This window comes from Phycodurus eques, chromosome 15 (genome assembly GCF_024500275.1).
Source record: "Phycodurus eques isolate BA_2022a chromosome 15, UOR_Pequ_1.1, whole genome shotgun sequence".
Classification (NCBI taxonomy): Eukaryota; Metazoa; Chordata; class Actinopteri; order Syngnathiformes; family Syngnathidae; genus Phycodurus; species Phycodurus eques.
Window position 1 is genome coordinate 15,857,588 of NC_084539.1, and position 22,866 is coordinate 15,880,453.

Consider the following 22,866-nt stretch of genomic DNA (forward strand, 5'->3'; position numbering starts at 1 on the left):
ACACCCAGTGATGTCAATGAGTTAATTAGTCCAGCTAAATTATATGCTCAATTAGCAAATGTGTCAACATGTGAAAAAGCACACAGGCAGTATTAGTTACTACAAGCTAAATAGCACGAGGGAGGTTTGAAAGATGAGCTGCACCTCATTGGTATGCATGCATGAAGCCACCTCAAAACATGATCAGATTCTCTGGTGAAATTTTTCCAACTTTTCTATACGCAGATGTGCCCACACGCAGCATATTTATTTACACCGTGAACAGAATCGCCCCTGACTGCTGCTCCACACTTTTCCAAGGTCGTTGCAAATTGCTTATCCTCCACAGACAATTCACCGGCTTATTAAAGCTAATTCGGAAGAACAAGGGCAGGTGATTGCGTTCGGTGTGTAAATAAAAACATATGTGTATCCATATTGTGCATGCTTGCTCGCGGGAGCGCACGGGGCAATCGCGGTGAAGTCGGCCAAGGTCAGAGCCCTGTTGTCCTGCAACTGGGATGATGTGCGGAGTCCCAGGCAAATGCTTGTGTTTACATTAGGTGACTGTGTATGCATAACAAACGAGCCATGTGCTATTTCTCTGTGGTGCCTCGCCAAAATTGGATTTACTCGATGGACCGGACGCAGGGATTGCATCAGTTTGTAAATTTCACGTTTTCAATTATTGATAAGATTTTAGTCCACCACAGATTTTGTGTTCTTTTTTTTCCCCAAGGAAGTTGCCCTAATTAAGTCTGCACCACTGTGCTCATTTAATTTTCCTATTTCTTTCTCACAAAAAAAAAGACTATGAAGAGAACTTACGTTTCCTCTCTTCTCTCAACATTAAATAAAATACAAACCCTGAAGTTATCTATGCTACCCTAACTGCTGTAAAACACTTTGTTTCCTTTATTCTGGCTACACAGTTATACGCAACATTATTTTCTTAACTTTAGAGATTCATGACCACTACTGATGACTGTAGTACATTGTTTGTACTCTAATACCCTCCATGCATTTTCTATACCGGTAAAAGTCCTGGAATGATCACCAAACAATCGCAGGGCACATATTGACAAACATTAACACCTGTTGGTCTGACTGATTCACTTTGGAATGTGGGAGTAAGTTTCTGCACCCAGAGAAAACCCACATAAGTACAGGGGAGGACATGCAAACTCCACGCAAGAAGGCCCGAGCGAAGATTCGAAGCCAGAACGCAGACATGCTAACCATTACACCACTGCGCTGCCCACTCTAAAGCCATCTTTGGATTTTATATTGTTACTTGACATAAATCATTAGTTTATTTTATGGATAATCATGCATATCTGCACATACAGTATTTATTATTCATGAACAGCTGCTTTTGCTTATTTAGCTCCTTCTCATTGCTTGGCGTTATAAATATGTACATGCCTGACGTCTTTGCAAGCACCATGGGCTCACGTGCCTCTCTGTGATGGTGTGAACGTGAATGGTGGTCTGTCCCCATATGAGCGCTGTGATTGACTGGTGACAAGGACAGGGTGTAGTCTGCCTTTTGCCCGAAGACAACTGGGATAGGCTCCAGCGCCCAGCAATCCTGAACAGGATAAGCAGTGTAGAAAATTGATGGGTTTTTTTCTTCTGTAGAGCTACTATCTATTTAGCTACTGTGGGAGAAAAAAAACATTGCTTAACATATAAAGGCCTTTTTCTACCATTCTATTCTACAGTCAAATGACCCTTAGGTTGTATAATTCTGAATTTAACCAAACTGTTGAAAAAAGTGTTGCCCAAAAACACATTCAAACTACAGTCGTGCATACTGTTGCATAAGACTTCTGCAACTTCAGCTCATAGGACAACTAAATGATTATCTTTTTCATCGGCTTTGTGTGTGTGTGCGTATGTGTGTGTTTGGGATGACACAAGAAAATCATGACAACCATAGAATTGAAAATTCAAGTCGACAGCGGCCAACTTCTGTAACTAACAGTCTAGCATTGAAAGTGACAAATGGAAACTATTTTTGGAGATAGTCTTCAGTCCTCACAGTCCGTTGTCCATTTCAGTCACGTAAGGTCGCGTTGCTCGCTGTGCTGTGGGCCTAACATGCGCGTTTCTGGAACGTGGGAGGAAATCCCACGCAAGCACAGGGAAAACATGCAAACTCAACGCCGGAAGCCCAGAGCCGAGATTTGAACCCAGAACCTCAGAACTGTTAGAGGAACGTGCCGACGTTCGTCCACTGCGCAGCCCTCAAATCAACATGTCATGGATAAAATACACATGACATCAGTCCTAACATCAAAATAAAATATTTGACTCCATTTTAAAATACCCCACAGATGTAAATTTAGAGCCAATGAACACCCTGCCAGATTCTGGAGCCTGATCAAGCTGTTGGCCGTGCGATCACAACATAAATATTTACTTTCTTGAAATTTCACAAGCAGCTGGAAAGTAATAATTTTGCGAACCAGCAAAGTTTGAGAGTGCAACAAAAGTGTACCTGTAAGAGTTTTGCAATGCTGTTTAAAGCCCAACAAAGCTTCCTGAGCGTGCATCATTGACTCACATATAAATACCTGAGAACACAGCGTGCTGTCTGACTCGTCCACATCAATCCAATATAATACAGGCATAAAGAAGTGCTTACATCAAGAAACACACACGCGCTATTGAACAGGCAGTCCGGGACAGATCGTGCATCTTTTGCTTTGACAGAAGAAGAAATGAGACAGGCATTGTTGCAAACTGATGCGAAGCAAACCGGGCAGTCAGTAAACAACAAGAAGCTTAATGTCACAACATTCATTCTGGTTCAAACAGGAATTAGCTTTACCATTTTTAAATCTCATCATAACAGTGTTATTCATGTTAGCGGTGTGGTAAAAACAGCACCAAATTGTAGTTATGCACATGCTAGCAAGTCATGAAATTCTCTCCATTCAACCTTGTGTTTTCTCATCTATGAAAACAGGATGCAATTTCAGGATGCCTGTGAATATTCATCATCAAACAGCATAAATATTTGTTTCTTTTTGCAACGCTTCTGAGAATTTTTAGGAAAAGCTAAAGTTAGCTCTCGTGCAACTCCGGCTGCAGCGTTTTACGATATAGCTGAACTTCCAAAATCGAATGCAATCCAATCTATGATGTCGGTTGTGCTAATCTCAAAATAATTTCCTCATGGGAAATGAAGTAAAAAGAGTTTTATTTGTTCCAAGCGAAAGCTATTAACCTCATAAAACCTTTAAGTGTACAAGCAGCATTCTACGCAACTCGTGTACAACTATCAAGACTAGATGAAAACACATTAAAAACTACTCATTCTTTGAAGACACATGACATAATAATTGAAAGAGAATATAATGCTGTTGCTGAAATTAATGTATGTCTGTCAAAAAAGTAAAAAACTAAAAAAATTAAATCACACGTGAAGTTTAGCCTATACATGCTCGCTGAGATGAAATCATTTATTTTTATTTTTAGAATTACGGACGTTACACGTGGTGGCCTGTCAATGTTTAAGTTTTATTTAACTTTTGAGGCATGTTTTCCAAGAAATGTCAAAATATTAAGACATATCTAAGTCTTAGCCCTATGATTTGTTCAGGATTTTGCCCAAAGTCAGCCGTGGTAGGCTCCAGCTCCCAGCGACCTTGACCAGGATAAGCAGTATTAAAAATGGATGGATGGATGTAGGCCTTATTAAAGAGCAATAGTGTGTGTGTGTGTGTGTGTGTGTGTGTGTTTGTACGTCCTCCTTGCTCCCACATGTATGCCTTGAAGAGTTAAGGAGTGAGCAAGCTAGTTTTGTGCAACTATAAAAGACCTTAGCCTCAAAATCCAGCTGGGCCCTATGTCAACTTGCTGCCTGCACCTCGGAGGAAAGAAGAATTTAGCCCTGTTCAAGTTAGACACAATTAACTTGGCAATTAACCCCGAAGCAGCTATTTGCATCTCCCCTGCGACCCTGAGGCTAATAAGATGGAACTGCTAACACTATTCAAAACAGAAAACGGACTTTATTCATTCTGCATCCCTTTTCTGTACCGCTGGTCTTTATTAAGGTCATGGGTGAGCTGGAGCCCAACCCAGCTGACTTTGAGCGAGAGGCGGAGTGCACCTTGGACTGGTTGCTAACCGATTGCAGGGCACAAGTAGACAACTATTCACACTCAATTCACTCACACAGTTAGTCTTCAATGAGCCTAACATGCATGTTTTTGGTATCCAGAGAAAAGCCACACAAGCACAAATGTGCCATCAAATGTAGTGAGAGTCCATGTAGAACTGGTGACAGAAAATTTACTACAGATCAACTTTTAAAGTTTTTTTTCAAGTTGATCAACAGTTAAAATTGATCTGGTGGCAGATCAACTTTAACGGAATGTTGCTTTAACTGAATGTTGCAATGAATTATCTTGCACATGAAAAAAAAAAACTATAAATATCTTGTGGCCAGTGTCAGCTGTGGTCAGTGTCTCAGATACTGTTGGCTGAGTATTCCTAAATGACCTCATACCTATGCTATAATACCTTAGTTTTCCAAAAGGCATGATGGATTACTTTTACAAACACACCTTGAAGCATTTGGGTTTCCTTGTCTTAACATGCGGCTGATAGATTAGACCTCTATCTATACCCGTCCCCTGGAGATTGGTTTGGCCCCTCTGGGCTGTGTGCCCACTGCAGACATGCTCAAAGAAACGCAATATGGTCATTAAGAGTAAAGAACAACATACATGTTGCCGCTCGCATTTTAAAATGCACCCTCATACTCTCTGTTAACGATTACGGGCACACTGCAAATTCTTCTGGGAACTCCGAAAATTCAAAGGAGCGAATAATAAGTGCTGGCTGTCTTCTTCTGTCGAGCCAACAAAGAAAGAAAAGAAAATGATGCTGAAATGCATCTCGCTTCTCTCAAATCCTGCATCATTGACTGACATCTGACGACTCCAGTCACAATTTGAGACCAAGTACATCAAGTGTGAAGAATGCTCGGGATTGTTGCATTTGTTTTGTACGACTGATGCCTTACATCATAGAATCAACTGACTGCCATCACTGAGCATCGCAGCAAAAAAAAAAAAAAAAGTAGTAGTATAGTATACCTAAGATACACCATTACCAGAAACCCATGCATAGCAATTCGCTCCCACACATATGCAACTCTGACCAGCGTGATGTTAGGAAATCTATATATTTTCAAGATATACCAACCTTAACCTTTGCTGGAAGTACAGTATACTGGCAAAACAATGCGTTAATTTTTATGTGTGATTTATCATTGCTTCTCAACATAACACCACCATAACCTTTGTTCATTAAACATGCACAGTTGGACACTATAACGTATAGTTCATCACTTAGCTTTCTTTATAGGCTTTCTGCATCGTACATTCCAGAAGCAGTAGAAAGAAGTATGATTTGCCCACCGTACTTTTTTCCCATAACCAGGTACACACCACATCCTGAGGCAATACCGCACTCCACTGAACTAAGAAGACAAGCTGTCAGCTGCACACCAAAATTCAAGTAATAGAACTAACAAAAAGGAATAGGTATTATTGTTACTATAGTGAAATCAATTATCTATTTTTTCAACTGAAATGCTGATACAGACAACAAAACAAACAAAACTGCAAAAACCCTCAGGGGTTTTGTAGGCTATACCTAGTAATAGGAACAAAGCTCCAAACATCTGTGCCAAACCACATTACGGAGTCACAAAATACCACAACAACAGTCAGTGCATAAAGAAAAAACAACAACAAAGTTTGAAGAACAGCGCCATCAATGTTAAATGACGTGTCTTGTGATAGAATAAATTTAGAAAGGGAGCTAAACTAAGGAGACATCAAGACAGAGGCTTGCAAAGGTATTGTCACGCATCCTTCTGGCACTGAGATATCGCCACCGAATTTCATGGCAATCATTGGAATAGCTGTAGAGATATTTTAGAACAAGCGACAACCTGGGAATGTGAGGACACACAATGTCGACATGATCATCCCTTCTGCATATCATTGGCAGAAATTTCAGTTGAGACATTTTAGCTCAGATCAAAGTTCTGATACCTACTGACAAATGTTCCTGTGAAATGAAAATGAATGTCTCCTAAATTTGAAAAACAATAGAGAAAAGTTGATAAAATGAGGCTTCAAAATTGTGAAAAATCATGCCATTCTCTCTGCTCTCAAACGTTGTGGTGGTAACCCCTAACCCGTGTCTGCTGAATGCACTGATATCACGCCCCGCTCAACTGTCAAATGTCAATCAAATACCACTTCTATGATCTGGAAAAATGGATGAAACTTCATCTCCCTAAATTGTAACTATGTGTTGGAGTCACGAAAATATACCCGCTTAAAGCCTCCGGTGGCTGGAATATATCCCACCAGATCACCGTGGAGCTTTTCCAAGGCACAACAATGAGGCGCTCTAAAGCGGCCACGCCAATGCTGATCCCCTGCCTGCATTTTTTTTTTTTTTTTTTGCTGTGACATGCGTGCACTCACGGCCAACCACAAGGCACATTAATAATTTATGCAGAAACAAATTTATGAATTCGCTTTACAAGGGCTTTAATATGACTAATGCTAGCAACAACAATAACAGTAGATTATTTTTTTTTTAAATATATTGCAACTCAGATTGAACCTCTCAAAAATCTTTCTGTGACAGAGCCATAGCCAATTCTCCAGTGCTTTTTACAACAGATCCCAGCAAAGCGGGATACTGCTGTAACTGTGTGTTCCCTCTCGTCGCGTATTGCAATTTGATGTCCGCACCAGCGTCTTGTGTGACATATAAAATTTGTCGGACAGTGAGAATTGCATTCAACAGGTCGGGGTGTTAAAATGCACACCAAACTCCTGCTCCCGGCATTGCAGAACACCCTTACACTTAACATCCTACCCTTATACAGAGGCAACTGCCCACCTCTGTACAATTTTTCAAGTCAGCATCGTTCCCCTCCTCTTTCTACATTGGCGCCGTTTATACGAAACAGCGGTATGGCAAAAGGCAGGGAAAATGCAACCGTTTACAGGCGAAGTGAAATGAGCTAATAAAACATTAAACAAGGAGCCTTGTAAATGACAGAAATTCTTTTTTTTTCAAATATGTAAATTTTTTATCAATTTGCAGCTATGTCTCCCTGCGATTTTGAAAAAGGTTAAGCCTTCTTTTTAAAACAGTAGTTTTAGGGTATTGCAATCAATGCTTTACAGCATTAAATCAACATGTTTTACTTGTTATGGAGTTTGGCATAACTGGCAACAGGTTGGGCGACAGAATGGCATAGCCATTGGCAGCAAGAAGTCTGATGACTGTGGAGGGATTAGAGGACTGTTATGGTTCGGTTGACGTGCTCATACTCATCATCCCACAGAACTGCTAGACCAGTGCTTTTGACCAGGACACAGAATGACATCGATTTTATGTGGGGAGAGCTGTAGGCTGCCTTAGCAAATTGATAGTTATGTGCGTCGTGAGGCTGAAAGAGCCTAAGTTCATGTGCAGCGGCGAGACCATCAGAAAAATGCTAAGGGCTAATAAACCTCCGATCTGGATCTGTAGGCTGGATGGCGACGGCTGCCTTTGCTACTGAAAAGCGTGACATCATACCAACACAACAGTGTATCTCACCAATGAATCAGTACATTACAGCGGACTCACACTGCCTGTAAACAGCACGCTCGGGACCCTAGTGAGGATAAGCGGTACGGAAAACGGATGGATGGATTTTTATATACAGAAGCATAAGAAAGCAGAGTAACGCATAGTGTTTCTTAAATGTCTCGCGAGCTTGTATCACAACATCCCTTTAGCAAAGATTGATCCTAAAATCAATAGATTTAGACAAAAGATTTCCCCAATTAAGAGTCATCCAGGCCACCCACAGTAAGGAAGGACATATTGAAAATGTGACTGGTTTGAGAATTAACTCTCCACTGCACAAATGTGATTAGCAAGCCTACAGACAGAGTCAGACTGTACTTCAAAGAATCAATGGAATTAAATAGGCTAGTCAGTCAAATTCTTGTCATGTTTAAGCACAGTTTTGAACTCACTCAAAGGGTTTTATTTCATGTTGTCAACAGTTTAATACCTCCAAGATAGATGCCTCTTCGTCCATTTGTTCTGAGTGGTCAGGCTGCGTTTCCTGCGGCCCATTGTCCCCTCAGCCACAGGCACATCAGGCAGAGAACATCTGGGGGTTTTCATTAGTCCCAATGTGGCTTGGTCTGAGGAGAGACAAAAGCGTTTACCATCAACCAAATACATAAAAAAATATTTGCTTCAAGTCCTTGAAGATTTCAAAATTGTAAAAAAATCGAACCGTTGACTTCACTACCACATGCTGTGGGCGTATCCAATGGATGTGTGAAACCACACCCTGCAGAAAAACTGACACCACCTTATCAAGCATCTTTTTTATTTCTACACATCCCTACAAGTTTGAGCCATAAAAATACATCCGGTAGATGTCGTCGCGGGGCTTTCCACGCAGCGACATGAGGTGCTAGTCACCAGGTAGCTTCCAAGCTAACAGGCTTTTGTTGAGCCTCTCGGCTGGCAGTAGAAGTGAGTTCACTTCATAGGGTCTTTAACAGAATTAGTAGCTTTTCCTTGACACGTTTCTAAAAATACATGTCTCCTTTGCTAATATTCTGTCCAAGTTGCTCTACAAGATGCAAAACTAGTGGAAACTGATGTTTTATCACGGTTTGATCATGTTTGCATGATTAAACATAATGCCAATATTGGCAATAGGCAGGCTTCATTTAGAATGTTTTTTAGGGTGCGTGCGGAAGACAAGGGCTACGGCAACACTGCCGGGATGTTAAATGGAGAGTTTTCAAGGAGGTTAGTTAGTGAGCAAAAAAACTCAAGATATGGATAAAGGAAGTTCTTTTCAGTTTGCTGTGTGTGGCAATTGGGATTCACATTATCATGCGTGTTACTGCCACCTGCAGGACTGGAGTGGAGTAAAGATATGGATAAAGGAATTTCTTTTCAGTTTGCTGTGTGTGGCAATTGGGATTCACATTATCATGCGTGTTACTGTCACCTCCAGGACTGGAGTGGGACAATATGTCCTTTGTTTTAGATTGCCTTGGTGGAGTTTTTGCAATCTAGTGTAATTGTAACTTTTTCCCTTTTCAGATTTGCTAAAAAAAACTTAACAAAAAAATTCATGTACTTAGCCCAATCACTTGGGCAATCAGATTAAATTACAGTCTAAACATTACAAGACATTTATACACACATGTATCTACTAAATGTTTATCTTCCAGATTGGCTACCTCTCTTGTACCTACACTCATGCATGTAAACTGGGAAAGTGGTGTGTATGAAAGAATAAAACTGTAAGCGGGAAGTGCACTGTGCATGAAGGTGTATGAAGATTTATGGCCTAATGTTTGTGAGAGAGAGCAGGATGTGCACTTATCATTCTTAGACTGTCAAAATGTTTTACTCACCTCAATGCAATCTCAGGAGAGATTATAAATTTGCATTCAACATCCAACACCCGTTGACACATGCTGTGGTCATTCAGAAAACACGCACAAACATGCACATACCGAAGACTCCGGTCTCCTTGAGCCCGCCGAACTTCTGCATGGCTTTGATGGCCTTTGTCAGGGCCTCCTTGGTCTGAAGCTGGCCAGTCACAGGGTCCGGGGGCGGGAGGTAACCAAACTTGCTCAGCCAGTCCTGGAGGAGCAGGGAGAGATACAGAGGTCAGAGGTCATCCTGGGAAATTCAAGGACAGCGCTGAAGTGGCTAAACTCTCCATAGCTGTCTATCTATGGGACATCAAAAATCTAGACAACACTGTTCAAATGCCAGGTTTTTGTGAAATAAAAAAATGAAACCACTATGAATAATTTCAAAAATCTTTTCCACAATTCATGTGCCCTATAACCTTTACAACTCAATTGAAATTTTAAAATCTTTTTGATAGGGAAAGTAAAAATACATAATTTAAAAATGGTTGAGCACCGATATTTTGGATTAAAACCTAAATAGGGTAGAAATAATACCTGGTTCTACACCTTTATCTGAATCCACATCGAATTTTGGATGGACTGTGTGTTGGTCCAAGCCCACTCCTCCCCAAAGTTGGTGGAAACAAGCAAAATAGTTTTTGCATACCAGTAATCCTGCCGCGCTTACTAATAAACAAATGGTGATAAATACCAAACCTGTGTGGTAGATGTAAGAAGTTAAATCTGGAGGAGACTGGTGGCTACACTCACTGGCAATGCAAACCCAAAGGAAAGGCAAACAGCAATTTTCCATTGAACATTTTTCACACTTAGCTGGTTACTCCCCTGATTTTAAATGTACATGTTTGTAGGAGGAGAAGTACAGCTGAGGTTGTGTTTATGATGATGAGCCACTGCAGTGATATTTCTGTACTCATTTTGCCATGAAATTGCATTTGTGTTAAAACCTGCCCAAGCCTCTTATCATAATACATCACAGGGCAATTTAGTTTTTTTGTTGTTGTTTGGTAGAAGCACACATGCGAAAACATCTCCAAATTGACAAATCATCTTCCTAGTTATGCTTGGCCTCTTTCATTTTCACAAAAGGTTTTCATCTACTGAAGGTATGCCAGCTATTATGAATTGCAATAAATCAGCTTCCCGTTTATTCTGCCCCTGGCAGCAAATTGTCTAATCTTGAATTAATATTCAGAGTTGAGTGTATTAGCGGTTTTAACCTCTGGGTACTTCTCACTCTCTGCCACCCACCATGCTTTTGTTTGCGTCTGCAACTGCACCAAAAAAGGTTGACGTGTTTGACAGCTTGACAGGAAAGAGTTTCCCCCAATTTAAAAGATGCTTCATTAGTCTTACGGTTTCATCCATATCAGGTATGGAGATCTTGTAAGAAAGTACTACTCTCAATGTTTCTCTCACACAATTGTTCAAAGAGGCAAAGCATGCTATGTGTGTGTTTTTTTTTGTCACTCCCAGTTGAAGTTCATTGTAAAACTATACAGTCTTCTAAAACACTTTCTTCTTTTGGTCTTCTGGTCCTTCTTTTGGAATAAGCGTTAAAAAAAAAAACCACAAAAAACACAAAAAGCCAAACACACACTCAGAGTTAATAATCCTTTAATGTTCGCTGAACGTGATCAGGCTCTAACGCTGAAATTTGATGCAACTTTGAAGAAACATTTTTCACAAAAGTTAAAAAAAAAAAAAAAAAAAAAAAAAGAAATCATGGAAGATACACAACCTTTGACAACACTCAGATAGAACTAACCCTTGGTAGAATGTGAATATCCTGAAGAGACGTTTGAAGTAGCCTCCTTCATGGACACTGAGTGAAGCCAGGTATTTTAAGGCTAAGGGGCCTGAATAACATAAATATTGTAATAACGTTTTCTGTTCATAGTTCCCGGTTTGCCATAGCAGCCTTACAATCAGGCATCATGCACAAAAAGGCCTGGAGACAAAAGTAGCCAAATGGACTCCTGTCTTTATCAATTGTATTGGGACTTCAGTGCATGGTTCTGTGACACATTAGAACCTAATTAAAAAAGGACCAGTCATTGGTCTAAACCTCACATTGTTAAAATTAGATTTAGATTTGTCCTTGAAAAATCATGATCGATTTAAATTTGGGCAGCACGGTGCAGACTGGTTCGAGTGTCTGCCTCACAGTTCTGAGGACCGGGGTTCAATCCCCGGCCCCGCCTGTGTGGAGTTTGCATGTTCTCCCCGTGCCTGTGTGGGTTTTCTCCGGGCACTCCAGTTTCCTCCCACATCCCAAAAACATGCATGGTAGGTTAATTGACAACTCTAAATTGCCCGTAGGTGTGAATGTGACTGCAAATGCTTGTTTGTTTGTATGTGCCCTGCGATTGGCTGGCAACCAGTTCAGGGTGTACCTCGCCTCCTGCCCGATGATAGCTGGGATAGGCTCCAGCACGCCTGCGACCCTAGTGAGGAGAAGCGGCTCAGAAAATGGATGGATGGATAGATTTAAATTTGAATACATTGTCTGTGTGAATACCTTACGGTATTTTATCCATTCTTTATGGCTGCTGTATCAATTCAATATTGTTTGCATTCAAGTCATTACCACTGGCCCCAATTAGCCTACCGCTTCTTCTTCATTCTTGGTTTAATGGATTCTTTCTGGTTGTTTTTCTGTCACACTGCTGCTTTGCCATTAGGGATTGACATAAAGGTGGGCAGACAAAAGATGTTTTTCATTGAAATGGTGTTCTTCCAATTACATTTCAATTGAATTACTGTCCCCTTCTGGTAGTTGAATGCAGTATGACTAATCAAATCTTTGACAGGTTTTTGTCACACAACCTGTTACGTTTCTCCAAATGCTTTAGCAAGGGATGGGCATAACAAATTATCCTTAAAAATTCAGCAAGTTGTATGGAATTGAGCAACATTTTGGCTTTAATTCAATAGACATTGTGCTGCTCCTTCTGGTGTGTGCGCCTTGGCCACCAGGGAGAAGTATAATCCTGACATTCACATACAAGGAGACGGTCACAGCTCCTCAGTAAGCTGCAGTAACAACAGTCTTTCTTCATAAGGGATACAAAAAATGTATGCCTGTGAGTATTGTTATGTTATCTCTTGTCTGTCTGTTAGGAGACAATTCTAAGGCTCCAGCACGCCCGCGACCCTAGTGAGGAGAAGCGGCTCAGAAAATGGATGGATGGATGGATGAAATTAAACTATTGATGCAAAGGATGCCTTGAAAATAAAATGTGACTTGAGAGAGATTTGATGTGGGGTCAGGTGCAAATGAAAAGGGTGTGTGAAGTGAGTTTCTCACTCACCCGCCGAAACAGAAAATGTTGTACACTGCAATGCAATAAAAGAACCCAAGCTTGCCTGTGAAAATTTGCTGTCTTAATCTGTGATTAAGTGTGGCTTGAGTGGGCCGACGCAGATGGCTGAGGCACCAGTCTTTTTTAATCATGAATTATTTAGATCTACAGAAGCAAAGACGCAACACCGCCAAAATGATGTTGAACACTTTGGTTTTCTTGGTCTTGTACTTGAGGGAAAAATCCTTGCTTGAGCCTTCGTATAAACAATCGTGTTGTGAAATTTTCCTGTCTGAGAAATGTGCACCTTATAATGCATCCATTTATCTTCTGAAGGTCATGGGGCATAACCGAAAGGAAATGAGTCAACTAACATGCAAACAAAGTCTTGAATACAATCAAAATGTTATTTGAGAAAAATGAATTGTAATAAAACAATGTCCTTGACACACTGGTGTTTCTTTCTGTGAAAAAATATATTCAACGCTGTCACCGGTGACAGACTGATCTGCCATCAGAATAGAGTAAATGGTGATAAATGTGTTTTTACTTTTCTATTAATCTGGATTTTTTTTATGTGGCTCATGATGTAGTGGTGGTTCATTCGCCTGACTGTAGTGTTTCATTCGCCTGAACTACGTGCAGGCAGGGTGGGTTTAGTTCCTACACGGTGACTGTGTGAATGCGAACATGAATAGTTGATTTTTCTAAATATGCCCTGTGGTTGACTCGCGACCGGTCCAGGGTGAAGTCTGCCTTGCGCCCAGAGTCAGCTGGGATAGCCTCTAGTTCCTCAATGGCTGGTGGCGCTGCTATATGGAAAAAAAATAAGCCCTCGTTTAGGCATACTTTTCGCTTGAAAAACAAAATGTTCTATTCCTTCTACTGTCAGGATTTCAAACAAGTGACAAGAAAGCAATCAAGTACAAGAACGGAGGTAATGGTGGTTGTGAGTGAAATAAGATGTATTGCCCGCTTCAAACATCCAAGTATAACTATATTGCTACAGTTAGAGATAGCCATGATTGAATATGGGTTAAAAAAAAAATGTATTTTTCGTGTTTCTGAAAGTTTTTAACTCCTTTTTCAAAGACACCTTCATATTAAGGCCTCTTCACACAGCACTTAGCAGAGGGGAATGCACCGTCAACTAACCCATTCATGAGTGAATGTGCTGCCGTAGCACAATGATGAAACGCTGGGCCACTTCGGGTGGTGGCGCACAAGGTGGGTGGGTGGTCACCCCAAGCGCAAAAATTGGACGGCAGCACGCTGTCACGATAGATGGCGTGTCCAGTAGGAGAGGTGGTGGTGGCGTGATTTCAGGGTGACAACAGTAAGAGATTCTGGTGGATTTGTTAAGTACGCAACATTGTCTATGTTCCCTGTGATTAACTCGTGACCAGTCCAGGGGGAAGTCTGGCTTTGGCCGGGCTGGGATAGCCTCCCGCCCAGCTCCTCACTCACGAAGGAAAAAATAATAAATGAGGTGTTTCCCGAGCTTTAGGAAACAAGAAAAATGACATAATTTGACATATCTGAAGTTGGTTGAAAGTGGTAAACACGTGTGATTTTAGCATTTGTAACAAGAGAAATAATAGCTTAAAATAAATGTAGCATAGCCACAAAAGTTGCACTTGCATCACATCTCCTCCTCTAAAGCCAGGGCTGTCGTTTGTAACTACGTCCAAACCAGTGGGAAAAGGCACCAGGCTACTACCTGCCTGGTATGTTAGCAACCAGTGCCAAATGGACATGCTTGCACAGGGCTGCCATTGTTCTTCCACCGTCCTGCGCCATGAACACATCAAAAACCAAGCGCAATGTTAAAAAAGGACTTTATGAAGAAGAATGCCGCTGTGAAAAGTTGGCATAGTGCAGTTCTGCCTGGCTGTAGCCCTCAATTGCTTCAAGACACAATTAATTAACAAGCAATTCCACACAATTGACAAACGCTCTTAACATTCAATTAATATTCCCTTGTCTAGCTCTGGCAATTATCTTGTGTAAAATTAAATAGTTTGCTTGACTGAAAAACAATTTAATTATGAGTTTATTTGTTATACAACTGCCAGAAGAGGGAATAGTTCATCTAACAGCTAATTGTTGGAACACCATTTAAATTGAAAACACAGCTTCTTGATATGACGACCAGCAGACTGCCCACCTGTTGTTTTTGTTTGTTTGTTTTTTTGACAGAGCCTTTACTTTTATGACCAGCTTAGTTTTTGATTTATTTATCAAACTGTTGTAAGACTATCAACCTTTTAGTTGTAATACGCTCTACAAGAGAGAGAGAAAAATAGTGGAACACATACAAAACCTGTCATTAGCAAAAAAATAATCCCGTTGTGGAAACACTCTACTGTGAGAGGTTATTTGAGTCTCAAGTTGTACAACCTCATAAATGTTGAACTAAAGCAGAGACTATGATTTCACACACAATAAAGTGTGCAGTTGTGCAATGACTATGTAACCCCCTCAAATAACAGCAGAGTCCTTAGAAGGTAGGGTTTTGCAGAGTTTTGACAAAAGATTGAACAATCTGGTTTAAATGACCAATACGATGTAATTATATGAAGTAAAAGAGCATTAATCCCCACATGATTTTGTCATGATATGATGTATAGGTTGATGAGAAGGGTAAATATGGAGGGTCATCTGCTGGTGGATAAAATGGAAGGAGTTCACAGGCTGCCGAAGCATGAGCAGGAAATGATATGTTACATTAAAAAAGCCCTGAGGAAAAACATTTTTAAAAATCTTCCTGATACTGATACAGTTCAACTGACTTGATTGTATGATACATTTTAAGACCTGAAAAAAATTATTCAAACGCAATTATTACTATGAGGTATATATAAACGGTATATATAACGGTATATAATAATCCAATCTTTACCGCTTATCCTCACTAGGGTCGCGGGCTGCTAGAGCCTATCCCAGCTACCTTCGGGCGGGAGGCGGGGTATACCCTGAACCGGTCGCCAGCCAATCGCAGGGTACATAGAAACAAACAACCATTCGCACTCACATTCACACCTACGGGCAATTTAGAGTCTTCAATCAACCTACCACGCATGTTTTTGGGATGTGAGAGGAAACCGGAGTACCCGGAGAAAACCCACCCAGGCACGGGGAGAATATGCAAACTCCACACAGGCAGGCTGGGATTTGAACCCCGGTCCCCAGAACTGTGAGGCAGATGTGCTAACCAGTTGGCAGATGTGCTAACCAAATTGTGTCAATTGTCGAAATTTTTTTTTTATTTAAATAAAAGTATTCATACATGATGATACCTTCGTAAATGGCTATAAATCTAGTGCAGCAGTTGTTCAAACCAAGTCATATAATTAAAGTGGTGCAGCCCAACACAATGATGCATAGTAATTACATTTAAATATCCTGAATATAATAAACTAAAATTCAAAAAATATATCATCAGAAATTCCACTTAGTGCAAAAACAAAATAGAGATCTTCTTAAACGGTCAATGAATCAATTCTACGGAGTGCAACCTTGTAGAAGGAAAACCAGAGCGCTTAACTCCACTTCTAAGAGTTAGCGTCACATTTAGTCACAAATACAAGCCCATCTCAGGGTAGGGCTCGCCTCTCTCAGTTTCATGTGAAATCCTCAATTTACAAACATTACAAGTCGCTGTTGCACTGTCATCGCTTTCCATATAAAAATTACACCACTTTTTTCATGTTCACAATATCACTAAGATACGGCCGATTCTAACCATGAGTGACGCAGAGACCCCAGTTCATGTATTTTGTTACATTGCTCAGTGACTATTGTAACATGCTGCTTTCTGGTCTTTTCATTTCTGGTTTTAAAAGGTTCCATTTACTACCACATTTTACAGACTGACACTCTTGCAGAGGACGAGGACTCAAAAGTTTGATCTTATCACCCCTTTATATTCCAACTTGCATGGGCTCCCGGGCCACCTGAGATGTGACGTTAAGGATTTTGTTACTTCGAAAATATTATATGGCTTAGCACGTTCCTATTTTGCTGACTTAGTTGTATCTTATGTTCCATTCCGAGCCTGACACTCGCAAAATGCTGGTCTTTTGGTGACTCACTCTTTTCGAGGGGAAATGTAAAAATAAACAACTGGTATAATGTGATTCCACAAGTGTGCACACCCTCTTATAACTGTGACCTGACTGTCTTCAGAATTAACCAATCACATTCAAACGCATGGTAAATCTGAGTTAGCACACACCTGACACCATTTAAAGTGCCTCTGATTAACCCCAAATGAAGTTCAGATGTTGTAGTTGGCTTTCCCTAACAATTTGTTTGCTTTGTCGCAGAAGCCTAAAGGTTTTGTACCAACACTGACCGGTATTTCGAACTGTTCATAATTCCTTTTACCTTGTCTAAGGCTATAGTTCCATCTGTAGAAAAAAAAAAAAAAAGAGCATGATGCTGCCACCAACCTTCCCTTGCTGTAGGCATGGCGTTCCTTTGGTAATGAGCAGTGTTTTGTTTGCAACAAACATGCTTTTTGGAATTATGGAACGTAAATTCAACTTTGGTTTCAATAGACCGTTCCAAAATCTCCCAAACACGTGTGAAAATGTGTTATAGCCAATGTACGAACAAATTTGGGCTTCATCGTCGCCATCTGAATGGAATTCCATCCTAAACAGAGAACCACCTACACTGTAAATTAATTACTACCTTAGTCATATTGTACTAAGCAGCCAAGACAGAGATGTCTTCCATTACTACATGGTTACATCGTAATTGGACATTGGAAAGTTTTATTTCTGGTTCTATGATCAGCTTTGGATTTCTCCTGGGTGCCCTTCTGTAGTGATTAAAAAAAAACACAAAAAAAACGTGAAGTCTTTTGGATGCCCACCAAGTTAATGAGACGGAATCTGGCAAAATTGACAGACTTTTTGCATGATGTCATGCACAATGGCGGTTTTAGGTGTATTCTTCCCTAGAACTGGTTGTACTCTGAGTTGTACGATCGCAGACGTTTGCCTTTAGAAATTCTTAGATTTCGATGAAATATTTTTCTTCTAATGAGAAGCTTTGATACCGCAGTTGTTTTCATGTAACAAATGAAGCAACACTGAAAAGGAGCAGTTAATATTAAAGCTAACAAGATACAGAGACATGTAGAAGAACAAACACACCGATAGAAGGAAATGTAACGCACCTTCTTGACAGCCCATTCACTGCTTTACAAAAGTTATCCACTTTTTAATTATATAATGCTGTTTACGGTACCGCTGTAAAACACTGCAGCAACCGAGGCACACTCAGTGCAATTAAGAGCTCTACAGCAGTGGGAAACACTGTGTACTCCAACCTGAAAATATTCCTCTTTTTTTTTTAAGTGGGTTCAGTGAGCAAACAGCTGCTTAAGGCACAAATGCAAAAGGTCCTGAAGTCATGGGCGTGTAGCATCTAATAGCTTATTTATCACGCTGTGGAAACGTTTTTCTTTGGGGCCTGGATTGTTGAAATATTCGAGTTGTAGTTCGTGTGTCCTTTCAATTGCATTTTTTGTATCGATTTGTAGTTTTCTTTTCCAAGGTAAAAGGGCTTTCAATATTAACAATAACCAACACACAATAAATTTCAATAATTTAAAATAGGCAACATCAATGCCACTTCCCAAGATTGAGCCACCATGAGCGCCCAGAATGACTTGATTATCCCGTCCACGGTACGGTAGTGACGCCACACAAGGGTCGGCTATACACATAAAACTAAAGTGAGGTACAAATAACCTTGTAGCGAGCTGGAACAGGGACTGCATGTCCTCGAAATGTGCACAAATTCATCACTTGCAAAAGTCAGTGGTCAAACAATAACAAATACCTTGAGGCTCTCAGTCATCAGAGGGAGCTGCTGTTTTTCTAATCTAAATAAAGCTTCCATCATGGGCATATCTGAATATTTTCTAAAGTTTTCATTTGTTTAAAGTTAATTTTCTTTGTGGGTAATAAACAAGATATGTTCTAGGATACTAAATAGATTACCACTGCAACAACTGAAAATGAAATAAAGAAAATCATCATCCCTGATGTAATTGAGATTATACCTCAGTGATTGTACTGTATTTTATATTGAGTGTAAGGACAAACGCGGAGGTTTTGTTCTATGGTGCTAATTATGCAGTCTGTCAAATCACAGTGTGAACGTGTGATCATCCAAGACCTGATGTGCACCTAAAAAAAAAAACACACACACACCAGGCTACCAAGACCACTTGAAGAGGTGGTCTCAGTGAGCTTGCAAGTGAAATCTTGCACAGTTAGGCTCACTTCAGCTCAAGAATGAACTCTGCATAGATGAGTATTAAAATGACAGCAAAAGGCATAGGAAAATCACAAGAATATAATGCCACGTGTCAGAAATGCTGACTCTCTGCGGCTCACCTCTCTCAGTGCATGTGTATGTGATTCAGGCAGGGGCTACCAAATATTTTTTGAATTGATTATCTCATGGATTATTTCAATAATCGGAAACAAATATTTTTTAATTATTAAACAACAATAGTAAAGCAAAATATGCATGAGTTGCAGGTAGTATTTCTGACCAGTTGGTCACCTTCCTCATGTTCTGTAGTATCTGTGACTGCGTGGCTTTAAAAGGCGGGGCGTGGCCTGGTGAGTGACGACTGAGTCAGAGAATGAGAGTGTGGAATTGGCTGTTGTGAGCTCAGGTTAGCAGCTGGCTGTTAATTGGATAACCGTCAGCCAGTCTGCGAATTGAGTATTGTGGGGGGTCAGCTGTGCTCGTGCAGGTATTTTTTTCCCTTAATTTCTTTCTAAAAATAAAAAGTACAATACTTCCATCCATCCATCCATTTTCTACCGCTTATCCGAGGTCAGGTCGCGGGAGCAGTAGCTTTAGCAGGGACGCCCAGACCTCCCTCTCCCCAGCCACCTCATCCAGCTATTCCGGGAGGATCCCAAGGCGTTCCCAGGCCAGCCGAAGGATGTAGTCTATCCAGCGTGTCCTGGGTCGTCCATGCGTCTCCTCCCGGTGGGACGCACCTGGAACACCTCACCAGGGAGGAGTCCGGGAGGCATCCGAATCAGATGCCCCAGCCACCTCATCTGGCTCCTCTCGATGTGAAGGAGCAGCGGCTCTACTCTGAGATCCTCCCGGACGACCGAGCTTCTCACCCTATCTCTAAGGGAGAGCCCGGACACCCTGCGGAGGAAACTCATCTCGATACAAAGTCCGCATCACTTCAGACGTTGCACCGATCCGCCTGTCTATCTCCCGTTCCATTCTTCCCTCACTCGTGAACAAGACCCCAAGATACTTGAACTCCTCCACTTGGTGCAGGAACTCATCCCCGACCTGGCGAGGGCACACCACCCTTTTCCGACTGAGGACCATGGTCTCAGATTTGGAGGTGCTGATTCTCAGCCCAGCCGCTTCACATTCAGCTGCGAACTGCTCCAGTGAGAGTTGGAGGTCACGGCTTGATGAAGCCAACAGAACCACATCATCTATAAAAAGTACTTTTCGAAGTATTGTACTTAAAAAAAAGTACAATACTTCGAAAATAATAATAATAATAATAATAATATAATAACTAAAATAATAATATAATAACTAAATAAATAAATGAAAATATCATCCAATACAAAAAAAGAAGTTGGAAAATAGAAATAAGGAACAGAACTGAGGTATTAGGTTGCCTGCTTACACATACCTGGTCATTTACATGTTCGGAAATGTTGTATGAGCGCACTTATTACGTGTTTATTTTGTTACGGTTTCTTCAATGAAGCGATTGGCTGTGTCTACCTTTGAACACCTGTGGGGGGAATTACAATACCTTCTAACTAGCGGTAGCAGAGGTAGGCTGTATTAGATTACCTAACAATGTTGACGTGACCTTGTGTGGACAATCGTAGACGTGTTGTTGTCTAAGAGAGTTCTGCTTTGCAGTAGACACATCGCACTTATCTTTTCTAAGTATGAAATGATCCCAAACTTTGGACATATACTGTCTTTTACACACTCTTTCCTCATTGTTCGACTTTAGAGTGCATTAGGACTTTTTTTTTCACTATTTGTTAAACTATAAATATTATTATATATACTCAATAAAATCAAACACCTATGGTCAACTCTTAAGTCTTAGTCCCAGAAGAAAAAAAATATTCACTTTATTTTATCCAAAGTGCTGCAAATCAATTGGTTGCACACATTCGCTATGCTTTCTGAGCCTCTCTCTGATTCATTCACACATAAATTGTTCATGGGATTTCAGTATGCCAGTGATTTATACATTCCATTCCATGCTACATTATCTACCAGATAAAATTAGACAACTGTGGGATCCAAATGCTGGGATCCCACAGTTGTATATGGTTGACAACAGTAATAGCGTATCTTTTCCCATTGTATCGTTCCATCACTCCATCTATTTTGACTCCTACATTTATTTATATCCATTGGCACACCCAAACGAACAGAGCCACCTTATCCAGCTAATCTGTGTGGTGTTTGTATGTAGACTGCCATGTTGTAATGGTAACAGTGAAGGCCTCATGAGAATAAAAAACAAAAGTGGGCGCGAGAGTATGACTAACAAGCAGCATTTTGTATTTAACTCACTCCTTGTTAATCATCCGACATCATCCAACACATCCTGTCAGAGGGGGGGAAAAAATTCTTCTCCCTGTTCCCCCAAAGGTCAAAGTGCAGCCCGCCTCTCCCGAGTCTCCTTGTAAAACTCAACTTGTTTTGTCCTCCGTGTTTGTGAGATGTTCCATCCAACAAAACCTCTCTGTTTTCCTCAGTGAACAGCTGTGAGAGCCTTTAAATTCGCTCTTATTGACATGGCATGAGTCACCAAGAGATGGGAAAGACTTTCACGAAAAAGGAGTGGGGTTCTTTTGTATTGACAATGTTCGTTAGTGTGTTGGGGACAAGAGAAGACCTTTACTTCCCATCTGTTAAAAGGTTATTGGGCAAAAATGTTTGACTACAAATGTACAATATTAAGTAGAATGTTTAGTAAAGCCCACAAAAATAATTGATGCAGGGAAAGATTCTTGGTTTAAAAACTGATTTATTTTATTCTTCATCTTGAGGATCTCAAAGAATCCTGATGAAGCATTTGAATACAATCAACTAATGGGGAAAATTGGCGATCAGAACAGAATGCCTATTATTGTCAGTATACACATTAACAATGAGACACATTTAGAGTTCATTGATAGGTATGTTTTTAATAACATTTTAATGGGATAGAGGAGAATCTCTTCTTGAAAGTTCCGAACATTTGTTTCTAATGTAAAAATGCTGTCCGGAGAAGCTGCCATATTCTTGATGTAGCTCAACTCTCATAAGTTGTCATTCTTTAGAACACAAACATTTCAAAGTTGTTTGAAATAAAAGGATAGGAAGGTGAATAGGGAAGCAAACAAAATCACTGCCAACTTAATTCTTGTCATTTACTCATGAAAGATAAAAATAGAAACGTAACATCCTGGAAAGATATACAGTAGCTGTCAACCTGCATCTACTTTATTCACATGATGTTTTGTTAGCTTCTACATGTTGGAAACATGTCTTAAACACTGATTGGTTGAAAGTTGGCACATTTGCAAGTTTAAGATGTAAAAATACATTATGTTCAAGACAAACAAACAACTAAACCCTTAAAAAAAAACATCTCAAAACCACTGGCATCCCTGTCTTCAAAACCCTGGAAGCTGGTGCAATGGCAGTAGCACCTCTATCATTCTTTAATGCTGCTTGAATGGCTTTCCATTTTATATCAGCAGTTTATTATGAGGAACTGTTTACTTAAAACATATTCCACGAGGATGTTCCACCAATGTTGGATCGAGGAAAGTTGGTATATCAAATTCTGATCACTTTTCATCAAGCACAATATCTACAGATGGTCATAATCCATTATTCAACTGAGTGTTATTAATTTGGTAAATTGTGTGGAAGGTTTTGTTGTGCATTGAAGCAACCAAGGCTAAATGGAGTGCACTTTTTGGATGAAACCAACCGATGTTGATTTATTCAGAACTAGTTTGCTG

At 40.4% G+C, this 22,866-nt stretch overlaps 1 protein-coding gene across 1 annotated transcript in view; it reads right to left on the bottom strand.

Annotated features, from left to right (window-relative positions):
- mmp17a (matrix metallopeptidase 17a) overlaps nucleotides 1–22,866 on the bottom strand; it is an 81,480-nt gene that overhangs the window by 20,985 nt on the left and 37,629 nt on the right. The window contains exons 2-3 of the mRNA XM_061698382.1: nucleotides 9,573–9,705; nucleotides 8,096–8,231 (exon numbers count right to left, since the gene is read on the bottom strand). Of these exons, the coding sequence (XP_061554366.1) occupies nucleotides 8,096–8,231; nucleotides 9,573–9,705 (269 nt within the window). The remainder of the gene's footprint in view (nucleotides 1–8,095; nucleotides 8,232–9,572; nucleotides 9,706–22,866) is intronic.